The 21,818-nt window shown below is 49.3% G+C and overlaps 1 protein-coding gene across 1 annotated transcript; it reads left to right on the forward strand.

Moving 5' to 3' along the window:
* The first annotated feature begins 736 nt into the window (after positions 1 to 736).
* On the forward strand, positions 737 to 19,937 carry LOC119696371 (nucleolar protein 58-like). The gene is made up of 9 exons (XM_038126082.1): positions 737 to 829; positions 8,054 to 8,120; positions 8,702 to 8,761; positions 9,390 to 9,503; positions 10,135 to 10,194; positions 10,986 to 11,150; positions 11,686 to 11,850; positions 12,193 to 12,348; positions 19,705 to 19,937. The coding sequence occupies exons 2-8, from the start codon at positions 8,063 to 8,065 to the stop codon at positions 12,303 to 12,305; spliced, it is 735 nt and encodes a 244-aa protein (XP_037982010.1). The 5' UTR covers positions 737 to 829; positions 8,054 to 8,062; the 3' UTR covers positions 12,306 to 12,348; positions 19,705 to 19,937.
* The last annotated feature ends 1,881 nt before the right edge of the window (positions 19,938 to 21,818 follow it).

Consider the following 21,818-nt stretch of genomic DNA (forward strand, 5'->3'; position numbering starts at 1 on the left):
TGCTGGGGTGGGTTTGGGGTGTAGTCAGTCTGCCAGGCTTCCCCATACTTTTATTCCAGCCTTCCCTAAATAGGTTTTTGATCTGGGAGATCAAAAACTCTTTAATTTGATATTTATGAGCCCAAATCCTCCCTAAATGGGTGTTTCTCAGCTCCCCAAGTTGGTGTTTCAGACTCAAAATACCCTTAAATGGCTGTTTCTGAGCCCAAAATCTCTCTAAAATGCTGTTTGTGAGCTCAAAATATCCCTAAATTGCTTTCTTTCAGACTCGCAGCTCCCTATTTTTTTTTTAAATTTTCCGAGCCAAAAAAAAACCCTCCCAAAATCAGTGTTCTGGAGCCCCAAAGCCCCCCAAAATCGCTCTTTCTCGGCTCCAAAGCTCCTGACCCCACCGTTATGGCCCCGAAGCTGCTGAAATAGGGATTCTAAGACACGAAGTTCCCAAAATCAGCGTTCCAGAGCCCTGACGCCCCTAACTCGAGCCCCGTGCCCTGTGTGCCATCAGCCCGGGGGTTCACTCCCAGCGCTCCCGGTGCGCTCCCGGTGCATTCCCGGCGCCCCCGGGAGGCTCCAGGAGCAGGGAGGGGCCGCTGGCTGCGCCCATTCCCCCCCACCCAGCCAAGGAGCCGCCCCCTGACCGGAGCATTTTCACTTTCAGTTTCCAGGCATTTACGAGAAATCAGAGTAAAACCGAGAAAGGAGCTGCGGGGGGAGGGAGGAGCCCGCGGGGGCGGGAGCGGGGGCGGGCAGGGCGGGATACACCCGGGTGAGCGGAGCCCCCGGTGCTCACAGCCCAGCGCGGAGCTGCATCTTCCCAGCCCTGTCCCAGGTAAGCGCCAGCCTCTCTCGTGTTTCCCCGGGGTTTGCTCCTTCTGCTCCCGAAATCGCTGGTTTGGAGCTCCAAAGCTCCTTAAATGGGGACTCCAGAGCCCAAAATCGGCTTAAGTTGGTTTTTTGGAGCCCAAAATCTCTCTAAATTGTTCTTGCTGATCTGAAAATATCCCCAAATTACTCTCCCTGATTCCCAAAGCTCCCGACATGATTTTTTCTCAGCCTTGAACTCCCTAAATCAGGGTTTGTAGGCCTGCGTGTCCCTAAATTGGTGTTTAAGAGCCCCAGTGCTCTGTAAATCAGTATTTCTGAACCCAAATGCTGTTTCAGGTCCCAAAAAGTTTCTGAGCCCCAATGCTCCTGAAACTTCTGTATTCTCAGCTGTGAAGTTCCCTAAATGCCTGGTTCTGAGGCCAGAAGCACCTTGAAATGGTATTGCTGAGCCCCAAAGCATCCTGAATTGCTGCTTTTGCGCCCCAGGTCTCTGGACACTGATTTTTCTGAGCCCCAAAGCTCATTAAATTGGTGTTTCTGAGCCCTGAAATTTCCCAAGTTGCTTTTCTGGACCTGCAAAGCTTCCTGAAATCCCTTTTTGAGTACTGCAGTTCCTTAAACATGTGCTTCTGAGCCCAAGAGCTGCCTAAATTGGAATTTTGAGCTGAAAAGCTGCCTAGAGGGGACTTTCTGAGACCAAAAGTTCCCCCAATCAGTGGTTTTGAGCCAAATGCTCCCTAAATTGGTGTTTCTCAACCCCAATATTGCTGAAAGTTTGGGCTTGTTCAGAGCCCAAAATCTTTCTAAATCAGTGTTTGGGACCCCAGAGCTCCCAAACTTGCAGTTTCTTAGCCCAAATGCTCCTGACTGGGAGTTTCTGAACCCCTGAGAACCCAAAATTGCTTGTTTTGATCTCAGAAGCTGCCTACATAATTTTTTTTCAGGGCCAAACCCATCCCTAGCTGGCTTGGAAGGCTGTGCCTGAGTGCTGGTGGAATGCAGTGGGAGAGGCTCTGCCAGAGGAGTGTCAGGGAGGATGAGGATGGGAGGTGTGAAGAGCAGCTGGGATACCTGGAGATCCTCAGCAGGACGGGCAGGGGTTGACTTGTGTGAGTGAGCAGCGGAGGGGTCAGGAAGGGGGGACGCTGCCTTGGCAGCTCAGGAACTCCCTGATCACCAGGGAGAGTTGGCAGAGAGCTCTGGGGGCAGCCTGGAGGGGTCTCCAGGCCGGTGAGCAGGTTCCCATGGGAATGGCAACTGCCCTGGCATTCGTGGGCTGGCAAAGCAAAGGGCTCCAGCAGCGTGGGGGATCTGGGAGCGATGGCTCAGCAGAGCTGCCTGGTGGGCGAAAGGGGGATGCTCACGGGGACCTGGTCCTGCCCCACAAGGAAGGGCTGGTCAGGGATGTGCTCATCAGTGCCCGCCTTGGCTGTCACAGCCAGGAAACAGTGGGGTCCAGGCACCAAGGGCAGGGACTGAGGCAGTAGCAGAGCACAGAGCTGGGGCTCCAGAGGAGAGAACTTTGATGGGCTGAAACAGGTGGTGGCAGGGCCAGCAGCAGCTGTGGAGGGTTCCCACCCCCACGGGCTCCTCCCACCCCCCCCAGCACCTCCTTTCTCAGTGTGACACTGATTTCCCGTAAATGCCCACCAGGAAATCTGATAGGCTTTACAGGGCAGCCTCTTCCAAGGGCAGGAATGGTCTCTCCAGGAGGCCACGAGTAAGGCACTCATCTCCTGAGGCTCTCGGCTGAACTGGCTGGGCTCCAGGGTGAAAATATAGCACTTGGGAGATGGAGCACATGAGCCAACAGCAAAGCGAGCCAACAGCACCCAGGGGTGTGTGAGCAGGAGCACAGCCAGGGGAAGGGTTTGACCCCCCTGCCCAGCACATTCACACCACACCTGCCCAGGGACAGTGGGGCTGTGGCAGTCAGCAACCACTGCCCTGGTGGGTCACAGTCATGGTTTGACACTGGCACAATGCTAGTGCTTCTATGAAAATATCTTCTTAGTAGCTGCTGTGAGATGTGACCAGGAATAGAGCAAAGCAGGCTCCAGCTTAGGAATAAAGGAAAAAACTTTATTAACTTACAATATGTAAAAAGGAACACATACAGAATCAGAATGAAAACCTTCCAAAACATTCCTCCTCCCCTCAGTTTCCACTACAATACAATAAAATAAAACCTTAGATTCTCAACCCAGTTACCACCCCTCAGATAATCCATTCTCAGTTCATCAAGGAGAGAGGAGTCTTCCTTGTACCACAGGTTTCCCCAGGAAACACAGTTGAAGCCTCTTGTGTTTCCATGTCACACTTGGCACTGTCCAGAGAACATCTGCCTTCATGACTTCTTCCTTCCATGTCCAGTGCTCTCACCGCTGTGCATGGACCTGAGCTGCTTCTAGGGTTCCCCTTTTAGGGATGCTTTGCGCAGTTCCAAAAAAGCGACAGCCTCTCACTTTTGGGACACCAGTCCCCCCCAAATTCACCCCCTGGGGCTGAGGGGTCCCAAGAACAGAGATCTTCTTCTTCCCTGAAGACAGAGGGCACCACCACAGTTTCTTCAGCAATTTTTGTCACGCACTCCTTCACATAACATCACTGCACTCTCTTGGCTCTAAGCCATTGCCTCCCCCTAAACGCTGTCTTTGTGTTACAAGAAATTGGTTCCATCTATGGCTATGCAAGAAAAGTCTAACTAAAGGCCACTTCATCATGTCCTCCCACCTAGGATTCTTCTTCATCTTCTTCTGGCATCCTTCACTTGCTCAGACCTTCACCACACTTGCCCATTTCCTTCTGTTTCATGTCTGTCTCTTTTCTCATTCAAATCAAGGAGGGTTAATGTTCTGCAAAGCCTTCATTGTCTAAGAAAAGGGTTAAAATCTCAGGCTCTGCCTGCCCAGGCGGCCGGGCACCTTCTCGCCACATCCCCCCTTTCTCCTTCGGCCGTGCCGCTGGCACATGATATGAAGTTTCAAGGCAGCACAAACACAGGCACAGGCTCTCTCCCTCTCTCTCTCTCTCTCTCTCCCCTGGGGCAGGGGGGAGGCTGCCCGATGCCCCTCAGTGTTCCTCCACCCCTCGTCCTGCAGGGGCTCTGGCCTGCCTCAGCGCAGGCCGCATGGCTTCCCCTCTCCCGCCCAGCCCGCGCTTGGCACGGCAGGTCTGACCTCTCTCACCGACTGGAACTAAAAAAAGTTCCTCTGAGAGTTCTCTGCTTTTTAAACCCCTGTGTTCTCAGAGGCGTATTCATGTCTTCAGTGGCCACACCAGGTGCTAATATTCAAATCTGAGCACTAAATGGTTTGACCACAACCTCCCAAAAAACTCACTTCCTTGTCAACCTAAAACAGTCACTGAGGTGGCGATCCTCCAGCTGTGCTTCAAGGGCTGGTGGGATTTCCTTAAGAATATCAGTGTCTGCAACTACAAAACCCACAGCAGAAGCGTGACCCTGCCCAAACAATTGTCTGCAGCAGAGCAATCTGCACAGTCTGCAGCCGCCCCCCTGGGCAAGGCCCGTGGAATCGCTGTTGGCAATACACAGCAGTGACAGCCCCTCCTCACAAGGCTTCCCGGGCAGTGACCGTCCCTGGGCCGGGCACTGCTGAGGCCCCTCAAGTGCCGTGTCCAGTTCTGCCAGAGGGGACTGAGTGGGAGAGCCACGCTGCTGCCTGGACCATCCTGGGGCCTTCACAGGGCTTTGCTGAGGTTTGAAGGAGCCCTGCTGCCCTCCAGAGCCCCCAGGGCTTTCAGTGTCTTTGCCTCGTCAAGGCCCAGCTGTGCTGCAGAGAGTAGGGACCAGTCAAGAAGGGTTGGAGGGAGACCACAAAGTTAATATTTCATAGAATTCCCATTCAAAGTTCATTGTCCCTTCCCGCCCACAGTCTACAGACCCAAATCCAGTTCCTAATTCTTTCCTACAAAGAGAAAAAATGGTCAATTCAGGCCTTACTTATTTATTTCATGGGTTTTTTGTCTGATAGCAAAAATTGTTGCCATGACTCTTGCTACACTTTAAATGGGAGAAAAGTAAAAAGCAAGTAGTGTATTGATTAGGCACAGCCTGGATGCCATGAATACATTATGGCCAGTTGTTTGTTTCTTTGATCTTGGCTGATCAGAAAAAAATTCAGTCTGAATATAGAATGAATAATTATTTCATGGAGTGAGTAGAACTTATTATTTTAATTTTTATATTTTATATTATTTGCTCACCTTAGCACCCAAGAAAAAGCATAATGAGATTTCACCACCACTCATACAATCCTCCTGGATTTAACTCAAATACTGGTATTAATGTTGTATTACACTCAATGCATAATTCAAAATGTCTAATTTTTTGGGCATCTGTTGGCAGACCAGACTCTCTTGGTCTCTGGGCAACAGAGCCATCACTGACAATGCGGAAGAGAGAGTTTCTTCTTTTTTTGTGTGGTTTTTTTTTTTTTTTTTTGCCATACTTTTTCTGTCTCCTCTATCCCCTGCCTCCCCCCCTTTTCTTTTCCCTTCTCCTCCCCTCTCCTGTCTTTCCCCATTCCTTTTCTTTTTCCCCCTCAAATCTTCAGTTTTGGCTCAGGAGTGCAGATCTGGCCCTGCATAAAACAATTTTCCTGTCTAAGCCAGTTGTCAGGGCTCCTTCCAAATATGAAAGACGAGAGAACAATTTGTGTCTGACGCTGAGAAGTGGGGTGACCCATCCCTGGAAGCACAACCATCTTTCCATGAGTGATCTGAGGTAATGTCTGTGTTCATCAGTTATCAGTGGCAGAGGCACGTCCAGGACAGCTCCACGTGCACATCATCTATTCATTGTTACTGTTTGAGAAGCCATCACGCTATTGCTCTGCTTTCAGGAGAAAACCCCTCAAACTCTGAGCATTTTATGTCATTTATATGCTTTCCCTCCTTTCAGACCAGAGCAAAATAGGAAAAGGTAGTGGGAGGAAAGAGAGCAGTGTTCAGTCCTGGGAAAGCACCCCTGGCATTTCCTGTCTGACCTTCAGTTCGACCATGGGACAGCCATGGGCCCTGGGGCTGTGACTTCTCTTGTGTCCCTGCTGGCACTTCTCTATTTCTCATCCTCAGTGGAGCACTTTTCCTCACCTGGGTCTGTCCTCCCCTTGAACACCAGGAAAGCTTTCTAGACATGCAGCAGCTTTTGGCAAGGGGTTCCTTAATTCAGTCCAGGTCCTGCTCCTCTCTGGAACCTGGCCCCGGGCAAAGAAAACAGAAAGTCACAAGGAGCAGACAGCCCAGGGAAAGGGAGGGCAAGAAGGAGAGGGAGAGCAGAGCACGGCAGTGAGCTGTGCCCTGAGCAGACCTTTCCTCACTCCTGAGCAGTCCCTGTTTCTGCCTTCACCTCGTCCCTGCTGCTCTGATGGACGTGCTCAGGAGGGACAGGCGGCTTTGCTGGAAGGGTCAGCAGGGCCCTGCTTTCTGCAGCCAGCTGTGCAGAAGAGGATATTTAGAAAACTTCCCAGTCTGACCCTTCCCGAGGCTCTCTGGCCATCACACTCCAGCCACCAGAGATGTTCAGTGCTGGGACCAGAGCCCCTCCACAGCAGTGGCTGCAGTGCCCCAGTGGGCCCTGTGGGACTCCCCACACCCCCCACTCCCACACCCAGCCCCTGTGTCCTCCCTGATTCCAGCCCAGGTTTCCCAGAGCAGAGTCTCAGCTGTCTGATTCCATAAAGCCATTTATTCCCAGTGCAGTAACACAGGAGCAGCCTGAGCTCTTCCCCCAACAAGACAGCCCCTCAGTTTTATCCCCTCACAGCCTGCACGCCCAAGGCTCAAGTCTGGCTCTTCCTCCCGGACCCTCGGCTCCTGGTGGGTCTCTTGGTGTTGTGGTCTTCAGGGCAGCCAGGACGAGGATGAGAGATGTGAAATCTTGACTCCATGTTTCAGAAGGCTGGTTTATTATATTATGATATATATTATATTAAACATTCTATATTAAAACTATACTAGAAGAACAGAAAGAAAGATGCATCAGAAGGTGAGACAGGAATAGAAAGGAATGAATAACAAAGGCTTGTGACTGACCAGAGAGTCTGAGCCAGCTGCATCCTTGATTGGTTATTAAGTAGAAACATCCAACATTGACCAATCAAGGAAGCACCTGTTGCATTCCACACTAGCAGATAGTCAGTTGTTTACATTTGTTCCTGAGGCCCCTCAGCTTCTCAGGAGAAGAAAATCCTGACAAAAGGATTTTCATAAAATATCATGGCTACATGGGTCCCTTCCCCAGCTGTGCCACCACTCTTGGTGCCCTGTGTTGTGCTTTGTTGGCCATTCACGAGCTCTTGTCTCGGGCTCCCACCTGGAGCTCAGCTTTCATCTGGCACTGCAGCTGCCCCAGCCACCTGCACCAGGTGTGTTCACAGCCAGGAGAGGGGAGAGTGGGAGTGAGGTGGTTTCAGTTTTGTCTTTGTCACTTGGCTTGCTGCTCTATTGGGAATTGCTGAGAAAGCAAAGCAGTCGTCCCCAAGTCGAGTCTGGTTTGCCCCTTGTGGCAACTGGAGAGGGATGTCCCAGGCTTTATGTGAGCTCTTCAGTCATATTTTTCCTCCTGTCCAGTTGAGGAGGGGGCGGGGGGGGGGGTGAGAGAAGTTTGATGAGCACCTGGTAGCCAGCCAAGGTCACTTGTCCTTTCTCCATAGATTTCTTCATAGCTGGTCAGGATAACCTCCAGGATTTGAGTTTGAAGGAATGGAAAACGGTCCCTTTCCTTTGTAAAATTGTGTCTGGGGTTGAACACCAGGTTCTGCACTCTGCAAAAGCAGAAGGTCCTAATTTTGACCAAAGAAGATGATGTGTGTGTCTGTGAGAATTCACAGAGCTCCAGGGCAGACAAGATGGGTTAGGGACCAGCAGGAGTACAACAGCACATCTTATCAACCACATTATCTTCTCTAGTGCTGTGCTCACCACAGAGATTTTGCCCCTCTTTTCCCATGCATTGCAGAGTGAACCTAGAGAAAAGGATACAGGAGACAAGAAATAAGGACTGAACATCTTGGAAAGAGCTGTATTCTGTTTGGACAGTGGTGGAAGGGAAAATCAGTAAATGAAAAAACCCTGAGTATATCAGAGGTTTGAGTTGTATAAGGAATATATGTGTCCCAAAAAAGCTCTTATATACATTTTTTAAATCCTAAGGGGAAATGTTGCAGTGAAGCTTCCTCTTTTTCATTTTTCTTTTTCTTTTCAGGTGAACATAATGGCCACAAAAAGAAGTTCATTTCAGCATGACCCAACAGACCAACTTGAGTCCATAAGTAAGTGTGGACTCATGGATCCCATTGTTCTTGTCTGTGGCTATCCTGGGAACCCTTGGGATGGGATGTGTTATCCCTGAGAGAAGTGAGGCCAGTGGAGGTCTCTGCCCTGAGCACTTTGCCTGCAGAACTCCTTCCAGAGCACAGCAGAAGGCCTGGCCTTTGGGGTGGGAGCAGTTTGGTCATAGGGGTGATCTCTTTTGACCACAGACACATCCTACTCTAGCAGGGGGTGTTGCTGAGCAGGGCTTTGAGGGTCAGGCTGTCTCTGCTCCTGGAATGTGAGGAAGGAGTCACGGCTCTGCTCTGTTGGGACTGAGGCAGCTGTGTGGTGCCTGAGTGCTGTGGCAGCTGAGGCAGCTCCTGGCCCAGGAGAGCCTCAGTGGGTCCCGGGGGTCAGGAACCCCCCAGCACTGCTGTGGGGCTGCTGGTCCACAGGGCTTCTTGGCTCCTGGGCCAGCTGCAGGAAGTGTTCTTCCCCACAACCTGCTCAGTGCAGTCCTGGATTTCCTTGGAGAAAGGTCCTTGTTAAATGTTCTGTTTTCTTTTTGATTTTATTTTCATGTGCACCGGATGTCCAGTATTTGCAGCTTCTGGCTTTCTGGCTCAGCAAGGTGTAGAAATGGTATTCGAAGAATTAAGTAAGTGTGCTGGATCCCATTGCTCTTGTCTGTTGCCATCCTGGGAACCCTTGGGATGGGATGGGATGTGTTATCCTTGAGAGAAGTGAGGCCAGTGGAGGTCTCTGCCCTGAGCACGTTGCCTGCAGAACCCCTTCCAGAGCACAGCAGAAGGCCTGGCCTTTGGGGTGGGAGCAGTTTGGTCAGAGGAGTGACCTCCTTTGACCAGGGACACATCCTCTAGTGGGGGGTGCTGCTGAGCAGGGCTTTGAGGGTCAGGCTGTGAATGTGCCAAGGGACAGTGAAGGGACCTGGGAGGTTCCTCTCCCCTCCCAGAGTGTGAGGCAGAAGAGTCTCACCCTCTTGTGGGTGGCTGTGCTCTGCTGGGACTGAGGCAGCTGTGTGGTGCCTGAGTGCTGTGGCAGCTGAGGCAGCTCCCTGGCCCAGGAGAGCCTCAGTGGGTTCCGGGGGTCAGGAAACCCCCAGCACTGCTGTGGGGCTCCTGGGCCAGCTGCAGGAAGTGTTTTTCCCTACAACCTGCTCAGTGCAGTCCTGGAGTTCTTTGGGGAAAGGTCCTTGTTAAATGGACCTTGTTAAAAATGTCCTGTTTTTCTTTTTTATTTTATTTTCATGTGTACCTGATGTCCAGTGTCTGATTCTGATTCTGATACTGATTCTGATACTGATTCTGATACTGATTCTGATTCTGATGATGATGATGATCTGCCTCAGAAAGGTGCAGAAAAGTTATTCTACAAAACTCGTAAGTGTGCTGGATCCCATTGTTCTTGTCTGTGGCCATCCTGGGAACCCTTGGGATAGGATGTGTTATCCCTGAGAGAAGTGAGGCCAGTGGAGGTCTCTCCCTTGAGCACTTTGCCTGCAGAACTCCTTCCAGAGCACAGCAGAAGGCCTGGCCTTTGGGGTGGGATCAGTTTGGTCAGAGGGGTGACCTCTTTTGACCAGGGACACATCCTACTCTAGTGGGGGGTGTTGCTGAGCAGGGCTTTGAGGGTCAGGTTGTGAATGTACCAAGGGACAGTGAAGGGACCTGGGAGGTTCCTCTCCTCTCCCAGAGTGTGAGGCAGAAGAGTCTCACCCTCTTGTGGGTGGCTGTGCTCTGTTGGGACTGAGGCAGCTGTGTGGTGCCTGAGTGCTGTGGCAGCTGAGGCAGCTCCTGGCCCAGGAGAGCCTCAGTGGGTCCCGGGGGTCAGGAACCCCCAGCACTGCTGTGGGGCTCCTGGCCCACAGGGCTTCTTGGCTCCTGGGCCAGCTGCAGGATGTGTTCTTCCCCACAACCTGCTCAGTGCAGTCCTGGATTTCCTTGGAGAAAGGTCCTTGTTAAATGTCCTGTTTTCTTTTTGATTTTATTTTCATGTGCACCGGATGTCCAGTATCTGCAGCTGATGGCTTTCTGACTAAGAAAAGTCTAGAAATGGTATTCAAAGAATTAAGTAAGTGTGCTGGATCCCATTGCTCTTGTCTGTTGCCATCCTGGGAACCCTTGGGATGGGATGGGATGGGATGGGATGGGGTGGGATGGGATGTGTTATCCCTGAGAGAAGCGAGGCCAGTGGAGGTCCCTCCCCTGAGCACGTTGCCTGCAGAACTCCTTCCAGAGCACAGCAGAAGGCCTGGCCTTTGGGGTGGGATCAGTTTGGTCAGAGGGGTGACCTCCTTTGACCAGGGACACATCCTACTCTAGCAGGGGGTGTTCCTCACAATTGGTAACGATTTCAAAGACATAGCACATCCCTTCTGGGATTTCCTTTCCTTTCTTTGAGCACTAAAGGAGGAATCTCACCATGGGCTTAGCTACAGGGACAAAAGGCAGAAGCCTTTCTGCAGGTGAGGGCCAGTCCTTGCCCACACTACCTGGAAACTAAACCCTACCAAGCAGGAAGGAGACCCAGAGGTCTGTCATGCATGAGGGACTGGTGCAGTCAGATTGAGCAATCCCACTGTCCATAAATTCCCATTTCCAAAGGCCTCCAGCCGGTCCTTTGTTACATTGCTCATCCCTATGCAGATGCCCAGGATCCCAGGGTGCAGAGCTGTCCCAGCAGAGGGCTTTTCCCAGCACAACCAGGAGAGAAAACCAGAAACCCACCTGTAGAAGACCCAAGGAGAGACCCTCAAGAAGAGACTTTAAAACAGAGGATTTGATCATCCTCAGGCAGCATGGGTGGTCTCCCCATCAAACGAGCAATGTCCATTTCCCACTGACACCAATCTTTTTCTACAGGAAAGGGAAATGATAAGAAGACCAGAAAAGCCCCAGAATCTAAGACAGATAAAGCCTCCCAGGAGCACATGAAAACAGTGAAAGCATTGCAGGAATGTCTCAGTGAATTAGAGGAGTCCATACAGCGTGAGCATCAGCTCCAAGCAAAGCTGGAGAAGCAACAAGGTGAGCAGGGCCATTGCCAAGCAGACTTTTTTGTGCTGGGAGTTCTCTCATTGCCTGATACTTGTCTTTGAGCACTAAAGGAGGAATCTCACCCTGGGCTTAGCTACAGGGACAAAAGGCAGAAGCCTTTCTGCAGGTGAGGGCCAGTCCTTGCCCACACTACCTGAAACTAAACCCTACCAAGCAGGAAGGAGATCCAGAGGTCTTTTGTGCATGAGGGCTCAGTGCAGTCAGATTGAGCAATCCCACTGTCCATAAATTCCCATTTCCAAAGGCCTCCAGCCGGTCCTTTGTTACATTGCTCATCCCTATGCAGATGCCCAGGATCCCGGGGTGCAGAGCTGTCCCAGCAGAGGGCTTTTCCCAGCACAACCAGGAGGAGAGGAAACCAAAAACCCACCTGTAGAAGACCCAAGGAGAGTCCCTCAAGAAGCAACTTTAAAACAGAGGATTTGATCATCCTCAGGCAGGATGGGTGGTCTCCCCATCAAACGAGCAATGTCTGTTTCCCACTGACGGCAATCCTTTTCTACAGGAAAGGGAAATGAGAGGAAGACCAGAAAAGCCCCAGAATCTAAGACAGATGAAGCCACCCAGGAGCTCGAAGAAACGCTGAAAGCCTTGCAGGAATGTCTCAGTGAATTAGGGGAGTCCGGACAGCGTGAGCGTCAGCTCCGAGCAAAGATGGAGAATAAACAAGGTGAGCAGGACCATTGCCAAGCAGACTTTTTTGTGCTGGGAGTTCTCTCATTGCCTGATACTTGCCAAAGGTCCCCTGTTGAAGTCCTGTCCCCATCTCTCTCCCTTTCCCCACTGCCCTTCTCCTGGTTCCATGCTGGGGCACATGTGGGATCAAGGTTTCCCTATTGATGATCAGCAGGGAGAGGAGCTTCCCTGAGCAGAGCCTGGATGCGTCTGTGAGAGCGGAGCCCGTCTGTCAGGGACATTAAACCAGAGCCTTTGGGTATCCTTGTGTCAGAGAGCTTGTCTCCCCTTCAAGGAGGAATCATTAGTGACCCATTGGCATTTTTCTTCTTCACAGGAAAGAAAGAGGGGGACATTTCAAGTGCTAAGATGATTAGCAAATTCCAGCAGGTCTTACAAAGAATTGAAACTCTGGAAGAACGTTTACAGAAATTGCCAAAGTCATCGTAGCATGAGTTTCAGCTTCTCAGAGCAGACCAGGAGAAGTAACAAGGTAAGCAGGGCTATTATTAAGCAGACTTCCATCTGTGTAAAGGCAGAAGCTGCTCTACAGGCCAACCACCCTGTGAGCTCATGCTGCTCAGCTCCTCAGAGGGAATGGGGAGGGACAGTCCTTACGTGGGTAGAGGCCCAAAGAAGCTGACTGTAGTCATGGGATGCACCAGCACAATCCATCCTGCAACTGAAGTCAGGTTTTCTGAGCCTCTCAGCTTTTGTGATCTGTAACACTGAAACTCCTCTGTGCTGAAGTATTCTCTGCGGGTACTCAAAGCCCCTTTTGGCTCTCTTGTCTTTGGAGAATGTGTGTAGGTATGGCCTGACATGTGGTAAAAAGTGTCCAAATCCACCTGTCCGCTCACCTTCCTCATGACAGAGTGTTGTTTCCCACAGCCCACAGATGCTGTCTGGGGAGATGGAGAGAGATGATCCCTGCTCTCCATCCTGCCTCCCAGGCCTTTGCCAAACCCTCAGAAATACCCACAGGGCCTGTGATCTTTTCCCAGCCCTGCTGAAGTCCATCCATCCAAAGCAATTCAAAGAACCTGATAAGGAATAAGCCTAGTCACCCATGCAGGCTCAGATCTGACTTGCTGCGAAACAGCTCTGCAGAGAAGGACCCGGGGGTTGTGGTGGACAAAGAGTTGTCCAAGAGTCAGCAATGGTCTTTGTGGCCAAGAAGGCCAATGGGTGCCTGGGCTGCCTTAGGAAGAGCTTTGCCAACCTCCGAGGGAGGGGCAGCCCTAGTGGGGCACATCTGGAGCTCTGTGTCCCATGCTGGGTTCCTCAGTACAAGAGAAACCTCGAGCTCTTGGGACAGGCCCAACGGAGGAACTACAAAGGTAATCAGAGACCTGGAGCATCTTTTTGGTGAGGAGAGGCTAAAGGAGCCGGGCCTGTTTGGTCTGGAGAAGAAAAGGCTAAGAGGGGATCCCATCAATGGACAGAAGTGTTTGAAGGGTGGGTGTCAGGAGGATGGAGCTGGGCTGTTCTTGGTGGTGCTGAGTAATGGGATGAGAGGCAATGGACAGAAACAAAGGAAATTCCACCTAAACACAAGAAGACCTTCATTACCGTGAGGGTAACAGCACAGGGAGCAGTTCTGAGAGAGGTTGTGGAGACTCCTTCTATGGAGAACTTCAAAAGCCACCTAGATATAAATCTGACTAATGGTTTCTGTTTGAGTGGGAGTTTGGACTGGAAGACCTTTAGTGGTCCCTTCCAGTCTTACCCATTTGGTGATTTGTGAGGGTAGGAGGAGCTTTTTTCCTCTCTCCTCTCTCATGACCAGACCTGCAGTAACAACTGAAGCTGTGCCAGGGTAGGGCTGGATATCAGGGAAAGGTTTTCCCCCAGAGGGTGCTGAGGCACTGAACAGGCTCCCCAGGGTTTGGTCATGGCCTCAAGGCTGCTAGAGCTCCAGGAGCATTTGGACAATGCCCCCAGGCATAGGGTGGGATTTTTGGGGTGTCGTGGGTAGAGCCAGGAGCTGGAATCAATGATCCCTGTGTGTCCCTTGCAGCTCAGGATATTCTGTGATCCTGTGATTCTTTCCAGAGCCCATGTGCTCTTGAACCTTGGGAGGCGGACGCTTCAGGGAGAGAAGGACTGTAGGAGTGTGAGGAAGAGCTTAAGGGAATCTTGGGCTCAGGCCTTGTCCCCATTCGCTGACTCAGGAGTGCTCAGTCAGTCCTGGTGTGGCTTCTGTTCTGTCAACCTCAGCTTGCCGTGAACAGTGTCCGTTTCCTGGACAAAGCAGCTCAGGACCTGGATCATTCATACACCACTGTGCTTTGAGGTTGGGTCCTCTTTGGCAGGGAAAGGAGATCAGAGACTTCTTGGTCTTTTTGAAGTGCAAAGGCCCAGTATCATTACTGGGACAAGGTGTCCCCTCAGGCCAGGCAAGATCACTGTCCCAGTGATGCTAGTCCTTCATCTCAGGAAGGACAGTGGAGCCTGCCAAGCATCTCCATGGGCAACTGGTGCACAAAAGTGGCCTTTGTTCCCTGTGAGCTCCTTCTCTGTGAAATCCCATCTCGTTTTTAGTCCATGGTCTGGCCATTCCCCTGGCCTCTCTTTCCTATCTGAAAATGAAGGAGAGGCTGACCTCATCTCCCAGCAGCTTTTAGTACTCCTTGGACCTCAGAGAAGTTTGAGCCAGGAGCCCTATGTCTGAGAAACAGAATTATCACAACTCTTGATTTACTGTTTTCTTTTGGAGACATGAGAGCAGAACTCGTTAAGAAAATGGAGTGGGGAGGAGGGGAGTGTGAGAGGGGTCTCCGAGCAGATAGTTGGTAACTCTGTTTGGATCCCCCTCCAAAGTGTGTAGTGGGGGACACATCCTGAGAAGAATCAAAACATGGAAATTACTATGAGCCATGAGCAGATTTTAAGGCACTCTGAAAATATTGCAATGGGGAAGTTTCAGTTGGCACCAGGAAATAGTCAAGGAGCAGCTGGGCTGTAGTGGGGAAGGTGCATCCCTACAGCAGATGGGACCAGTGTTGCCCTGCAGCTACAGCCCCTCCCATTGTATGGCAAACCAGAGAGGTCTCCTGCAGGGAAATTCATCTCCCTTTGTCTTGCTTTGAAAGACAGATGTCTGCCAAGGAAGGTGGCAACCTGCCTTGGAATAAAAAATGTGACCGCCTTCCTTCCAAAGTATTCTAACTTCAAAATTATTGGGCTTTCAGGCAAAGATATGGGAAAAGGAATAACAGTTTTTACTAAGATATATATGTAAAACAATTCAAACAAACAATAACAGTGGCAGCAACAACAAACAGAAGCACAGACCCAGTGCCAGCCCGAGGCACAGACCCAGTGCCAGCCCGAGGCACAGACCCAGTCCCAGCCTGAGGCACAGACCCAGTCCCAGAAGCACAGACCCAGTCCCAGCCCGAGGCACAGACCCAGTCCCAGTGCCAGAAGCACAGACCCAGTGCCAGAAGCACAGACCCAGTGCCAGCCCAAAGCACAGATCCAACCCAAAGCACAGACCCAGTCCCAGCCCGAGGCACAGACCCAGTCCCAGCCCGAGGCACAGACCCAGTGCCAGCCTGAAGTACAAACCCAGTCCCAGCCCGAGGCACAGACCCAGTCCCAGCCCGAGGCACAGACCCAGTCCCAGCCCAAAGCACAGGCCCAGTGCCAGCCCAAGGCACAGAGGCAGTGCCAGCCCGAGGCACAGACCCAGTCCCAGCCCGAGGCACAGACCCAGTGCCAGCCTGAGGCACAGACCCAGTCCCAGCCTGAAGTACAAACCCAGTCCCAGCCTTCTCCCGTCTCTCAGGCACTTTCCCCTCTGGCGCAGTTCTGGTCACAGCCAGCAGGGGCGCCGCTGGCTCCTGGCCGGGCAGGCAGGTGCGATGATTCCCCCGCGGCTGCGGGGGGCGCTGTGGCGGGAGGTCAGCCGCCTCTCTCGCTGGCCATGGCGACTCAGCCAGCGGGAGAGAGAGAAGAGGGGCTCGCTCTGCAAACTCACGGGGAGCAGCCAGCCCCGGTGCCACTCCGGGGGTGAAACGGACTGTAGCAGGAACCTCGGAGCAGCAGCTGAAACAGCACAGGTGGGCACACCTGGAATAGCAAACAAAATGTAGCAGAAACTCTGCAGCAGGAGCCGTGAAGGGGAAGGTGTCCCGGCAGGCAGGGGGTGCTGGGTTAGTGCAGCAAAAAAGCCCAAAGCGGCAGCAGAAAACAGCAGGGCTGGGCCACGGCAGCTGGGCTCCTGCAAACAACCCGGAGATGCTCTGTCGGAGGGGATCGGGGTGCCAGGTTTTCCCCTGAGGCACCCGAGTAGATGGGGAGGGTCTTTTCCAGTGAGATCGGCTGTTCAGTAAGGTTCCAGTTCACCGTCTGCTCTTATGAGCAAAGCCTCACTCATGGTAGAAGTGAAAGACAGAGCTCTACAGTGGCAATGAATTCTTCCCACTGTCTCCCCTCTGATCATGAGAGTGAGAAGCCCCTCCCAGCCCCTCACCCCCCAACCAAAAATCTCACTCTGCCCTTCCCAAGAGAAAACCAGCAACAGCTGCACCCCTTCTCCCCACCTTGGCCAATTTGTCTCTCTTAAGTACCAGTCATCATCTCTTGGGCAACAGATGGGCCAAAATTTCCTGAGAGAAAGGAAAAAAAATCCTAACCTTTGTTCCCTATCCCTTCTGCTCTGATGGCCTTCAGCAGGCCATCTCCTTCCTTCTCCTCTGGGATTTCTGCCTAGATTTCAGTCTGGCTGGAGATCTTGCTGTTCAACAACCAAGCATCCCAGTGCCTCATGCTGTGCTCCCTTTGGAGGATGGCCCAGGGGCTCCTGGGTGTTTCCCCACTTTGAGCAGCAGCATTTCACTCCAGGAGGACATCATCATTTTGGGCAGAGGCTTGGGCTGTGTCTGAGCACATGGGGACCAAACAAGCCTTGGAAAATCCATTTATTGCCTGCTTTTCACTTTTTCCAGAGAGGTTTTAGAAATACATGTGAAAAACGCAATTCACTCTTTAGAATTTTTAAAAGTTTAATAAAGAATAAAAAAGGGCAAATGTCCAGCTGTGACATGTTTTTGGTGATTGGCCAAAGAACCCACGGGTAGCTTGAAACTGTGTTCTCTATATACTGTTACATTGCTGGAAACACATGCATATTCATGAGTTTATACTATATTATTGTGAGTACATTATACTCATTATACTATAAGTAGAGTTACATTATATTATTGTAAATATATTATTATGAGTATGTACTATATTATTCAAACAGTTTTTTGAGTTCTTAACGTTCAAGGAAGTCTTTTGTTTGGTTTCAACCTCTGGCTTGTCTACATGACATTCTGTAGATAAGGCCAATATATTTTATTTCTTCTTGTGGTTCCATCCTGTTGTTTCACACTCCCTGATAACGAGGAGTCAATAAATTCCCCTCTGGTGCTCTGGTTTCTGTCAGTTTTATCACTTGGAGAGGCCAGTGTCACGAGCCATTCTTACGAACAGAGATCGTGATGGTTCGTTACTTGATCTCAGGGTACAAAACACCAACACGGCAGGGGGTTTGCAGTAACAATCAAAACCAGTGTACTTTATTGAATAATCATAGAAAATGTGTTGGAGGGGATTGGGGAAAAGAGACAGAAAGCCTATGGAAAGAAAGGGTTGAGAGAAAGGGAGGTAATAGCTACCAACGTAGAGGCAACAAAGTTCTTCGAGGTCCAGTCGAGGTCCAGTCGAGGTCCAGTCAAGGAGTTGCTTTCATGCTGGGGAGATCTCGTTTAAGCTAGCTAACTTGGGGGTTTTTATTAGAATTTTCTATTGAGAATTGTGAAGGAGGGGAGAGGGGTAACACAATAGTCATCTGGTCAGCAGTGGGCGAGAGCTATTGTCTTCTTGGTCCAGTGGTCACACCTGCAGGCAAACATCTCAGTTTGATCAGCTGTTCTCCCCCACACACACTGCCCTCCTCCTCCCCCAGGTTACAGGTTTCAGTCCTTGAGGAGAAAAGGAGTCTTTTCCATATAGGGGTTTCATGTCTCAGTCTTGGAGGGAATGGCTTCTCCCATCTCAGTCCATCTGCCACGGTGGTTGTACAGTGGATGAAGGGTCTTCTGTGGAGACCACCAAAAGGTGGTCCAGAAAAGAGCCCAGCCAGGTTTGGAGGTGGAGAAATCCCAGGGCCATTGTAGCAAAGCGATGCAGGCAAAGAAGGGCAAAGTGCCCCTTCTCCTTTCACTGGGTTCAGTGTTCCTTGGGGTGGACAAACACACCTGCGAGTAAGAACTTGAGTTCCAGTCCTGGGGCCCCAGCAAGCCCCCACCAAACCAGGATGTCGAACAGGATGCCCAGTGTTCTAAAAACCATGAGGCAGATGAGAGCATTTTCGGACAGAGTATCACAGCCAGTCCACAGATGTGAGAAGCAGCATAATAGTTTTGCACCATTCTCTGAATTAGTTATGTAAAAGCATTTTAACATTACATCATCTCTATTTTAACATTTTGTTAAAGTCTACAATAGAATAGTTTTATCACACCACTATTTATATAAACTATACAGTGCATACATAAACTGACAGATTGTACTATACCAAAAGCAGTTTAAAAGTAAGTATAAATTGTACCATATCAAAAATACTTGTCATTAATAACAACAGGAAAAGCTAAATACATGAATGCGAAAGCCAACATTATGTTGTCATTTATAACAATTTCCCCCGTTTTTCTCTTTCTTGCTCTATTTGGCTTAAGCTGCAGCTTTTGAACCTCTGTGCTCTTGGCACACTGATGCCTTTCGTAGATTCTGAGTGCCGCCTTTAGATTTTTATCATCTTTTATCTTCTTGATCACCATAGTTTTCTGCGTTCCTCTCGAGGTTCCTGACTGGGGATTGGTGGGCATTGTTATTCATTGCATATTTTGAACTATGTAAGTAATTAATCAGGTAAGACGTGGAATTAAACATGGAAGAAAAATTCAACTTGTTATTCCACATAGCGTTATAAACCCCACCTTTTCCCACCAGGATATTCTAAAAAAGGCTTTCCACCTTCCTTTATTCATTATAGATTCCCGCTTTTGGACTGGTACATGGGCTATTTTCTGGATGTTTTTGGCTTTATCCAGGACTGCATCCCCATTATCATCAATTTGCAGGCAACAATCAGATGTGTTAAACTTTCTGCAAACACCTCCTTTTTCTGCTAATAAATAGTCTAGCACCAGCTGATTGTGATGCACTGCAGCTCTGGTTTGCCTTTGCTGGCTGACTCTTAATTCCATGGCCCTGGCTGTTTCATTAGTTATGATTTCTGTGACTGCTTGGAGTCTTATGATCCAGTTTAACATATATATTGGGGTACAATATCCCCAACTCCCATCCTGTGCCCAGGTGCCTGGACCCTGTGTTTGTATAATTCATTCAGGAGGCCACTCCTCATTACCCTACTTTTGATGACCCCAATTTCTCTGATTAATTCTCTTTTGTCTCTTTTTAAGGCATTGTAGACTGGTATTCCGAAATTATCTCTGTCTTGATTTGGTAACAGAAAGAATCTTGGTTGTATAATTCCTAGAGTACAACTTCCTTTCCATAGGGGAGGGAGTTTTGGTTAAGCCTTTTTCCCACATATCCAGAGTGAGCCATCTGGTATTTTCAGTATTCCTTCCCTTGGTTATTCATGTTTTCCCAAAATTTAGATATTTCAGGGATCCCATAATAGAGGATTTTCCCAGGATTATTACACAGGAAAAGTTTAATTTCTTTTTCATATTTAGAATTTTTTTTCCTCTCTTGGGCTCAACAGTGTGTCAGTTTTCCAGGAATCCACCATGTAGAAGTTCCATTATAGACTTTATATCTTTTACAGGAGGTTTGTCCTATACTATCCAAGAATTTCCTTCCCATATGCCAGAGGCACTCTTCTCTGTTGGAACCCAGGGCACAGGGAATATTTCTCTGCCTGCCGGGAGATGTCCTGATCCCCAGGAGAGCACTGCTTTTAACCTTCGTCCATGGAGAAAGCTTCCAAGACTTTGGCATGAATTGGAATCTATGAGTGTGTGAAATAAATAGTAGTGTAGTTTATCAAAGGGTGAAAAACTTTTGAGTTTTGGAGTTTTAGTTAATCTGGTCTTGCCTCCTTATCTCCTTACTACAAGATTATTTATGTCACCTGTTTTTCTTATATTTTATTTCTTAAATTTTCTTATATTGTGGTTCTTTACTGTTCCTTAGTCACCCAGCGCTTATTAATTTTACTTGCTGAATAGGGTCTTACTACCTCCCCACTACATGGAGTTGTTGTCTACACTCAAAATATGGTCTCTGTTTTTGACTTACTACAGCCTCTCACTCAGCTTGTAATAGCTCATGAGTATTGGGGAGCATCCATTCAACTCCACAACAAAGCATTAGAATTGGTACTTGCCCTCCGTTTGTGTTTGAACTTTTCCCTTTCTCTTGACAAATTTTGCAACCCGCTTGCCGCTTGGGCGAGCTACAATGCCAGAGCTGGCCACAATTTTTCACACTGACATTGTACCTAGCTTGAGTGTCTTGCCCTAAGGTGCTTTAAGCAGGGTATGTGACCAGGAATAAATCTGGGAAATGTCTCAGCAGGAAGAGCTGATGCTTTTTCTTTTTGTAGGTCACAGGCAAAAGCAAAAACTTTAGGATCACCTATGGATACTGTGTTTGTTAATATAGATAATCCTGATGCCCCCGACTGGGGAGGTAGCAAACCACCACCCTGGAGTTTGGAAAGCCTCTGGCCTATGGGAATACAAAAGATCAATAAAGCTCACGGGGAACTCCCTCCTAGTCTGGATTGATAATGAGGTTGCTCGTAGTTTACTTGCCACATTCACCTTGTGCATTTGGTTTTAGAGTAATTTTCAGTCCTTCTGTGTGGAAGTGATGATTTCCTAGTTGTGGGGTTCTGCTGCTGGTCCTTTTATTCTGCTAGCATGTGTCCATCCTCGTTCCGCAGTTCGTACAGCTGATTCAGTGGCAACACCTGAAAGTGACCTTCCCTTTTGGGGGATTAAGGCTTGGTTTTTCTGTGATTCAACCAGTACCTAATTCCCAGGATTGACATTATGAATTTTGAAGTCTAGGTAGCAGTCTGAGGGAGCATCCCTTTTCCTCGCTGTTCCTCTAGGGTTTGTGCTTTAGACAGAATGTATTTCTTGACACTGTCGTCCCCTTCTCCATTAAGTGGCAACATTATTTGGTGAAATCAGAAAGGGTAAGCCAAACATCACTTCATAGGGTGAAATCCCTAAATCTGATCTGGGTTGTGTCCTGATTTTCGACAAGGCTAGGGGTAGGCATTTTACTCATGACATTTGGGTTTCAAGCATCAGTTTATTTAGAGTTCTCTTGAGAGTTTGATTCATCCTTTCAACCCGCCCCAAACTTTGTGGATGCCATGGAGTGTTTAATTCCCATTCTATACCCAGAGCTTGGACCACCTGCCATAGTATTTTTGATGTGAAATGGGTTCCTCGATCTGAATCGATGTTGTTTACTATTCCATACTGGGGAATGATTAGTTCTTGGACCCCCCTCATTCTTAGGCTAGGACTCCATGGGCTGCCCTATTGCACATCTACAAATAGGTAAAAAGGTTTATCTAGAGCAGGGACACTAATCAATTTTTGTTCTAAACTTTCAAATCTCTGCTCATTTTCTTTTTCCCCTGTCATTTCCTCTTTTACTGATTTTTCATGTAGGAATTTAACAGCTTGGGTGTACCATTCTATCCATATCCTACAATATCCCAACAAGTCCAAAAGTTTTCAATTTCCTTTTTAGTTTTTGACTGGGGAAGTGAGGTTACTCCTGTGATCCTTTTAGGATTCATTCACTGACTCCCCTGGCTTATTATATGCCTTAAGTATTTTACTTCATTCTCCACAAATTGAGGTTTTTCTTTTGATACTTGATGCCCTTGGTTTCCCAAAAAATTTAGTAACAACA

This window comes from Motacilla alba, unplaced genomic scaffold, assembly GCF_015832195.1.
Source record: "Motacilla alba alba isolate MOTALB_02 unplaced genomic scaffold, Motacilla_alba_V1.0_pri HiC_scaffold_28, whole genome shotgun sequence".
Lineage (NCBI taxonomy): Eukaryota > Metazoa > Chordata > Aves > Passeriformes > Motacillidae > Motacilla > Motacilla alba.

Coding starts and splice junctions, on each gene's coding strand:
- LOC119696371 (XM_038126082.1), top strand. CDS start 8,063: ATGGCCACAAAAAGAAGTTCATTTCAGCATGACCCAACAGACCAACTT. Junction 8,762..9,389: donor AATGGTATTCGAAGAATTAA/GTAAGTGTGCTG, acceptor CCTGATGTCCAG/TGTCTGATTCTGATTCTGAT. Junction 11,851..12,192: donor AAAGATGGAGAATAAACAAG/GTGAGCAGGACC, acceptor TCTTCTTCACAG/GAAAGAAAGAGGGGGACATT.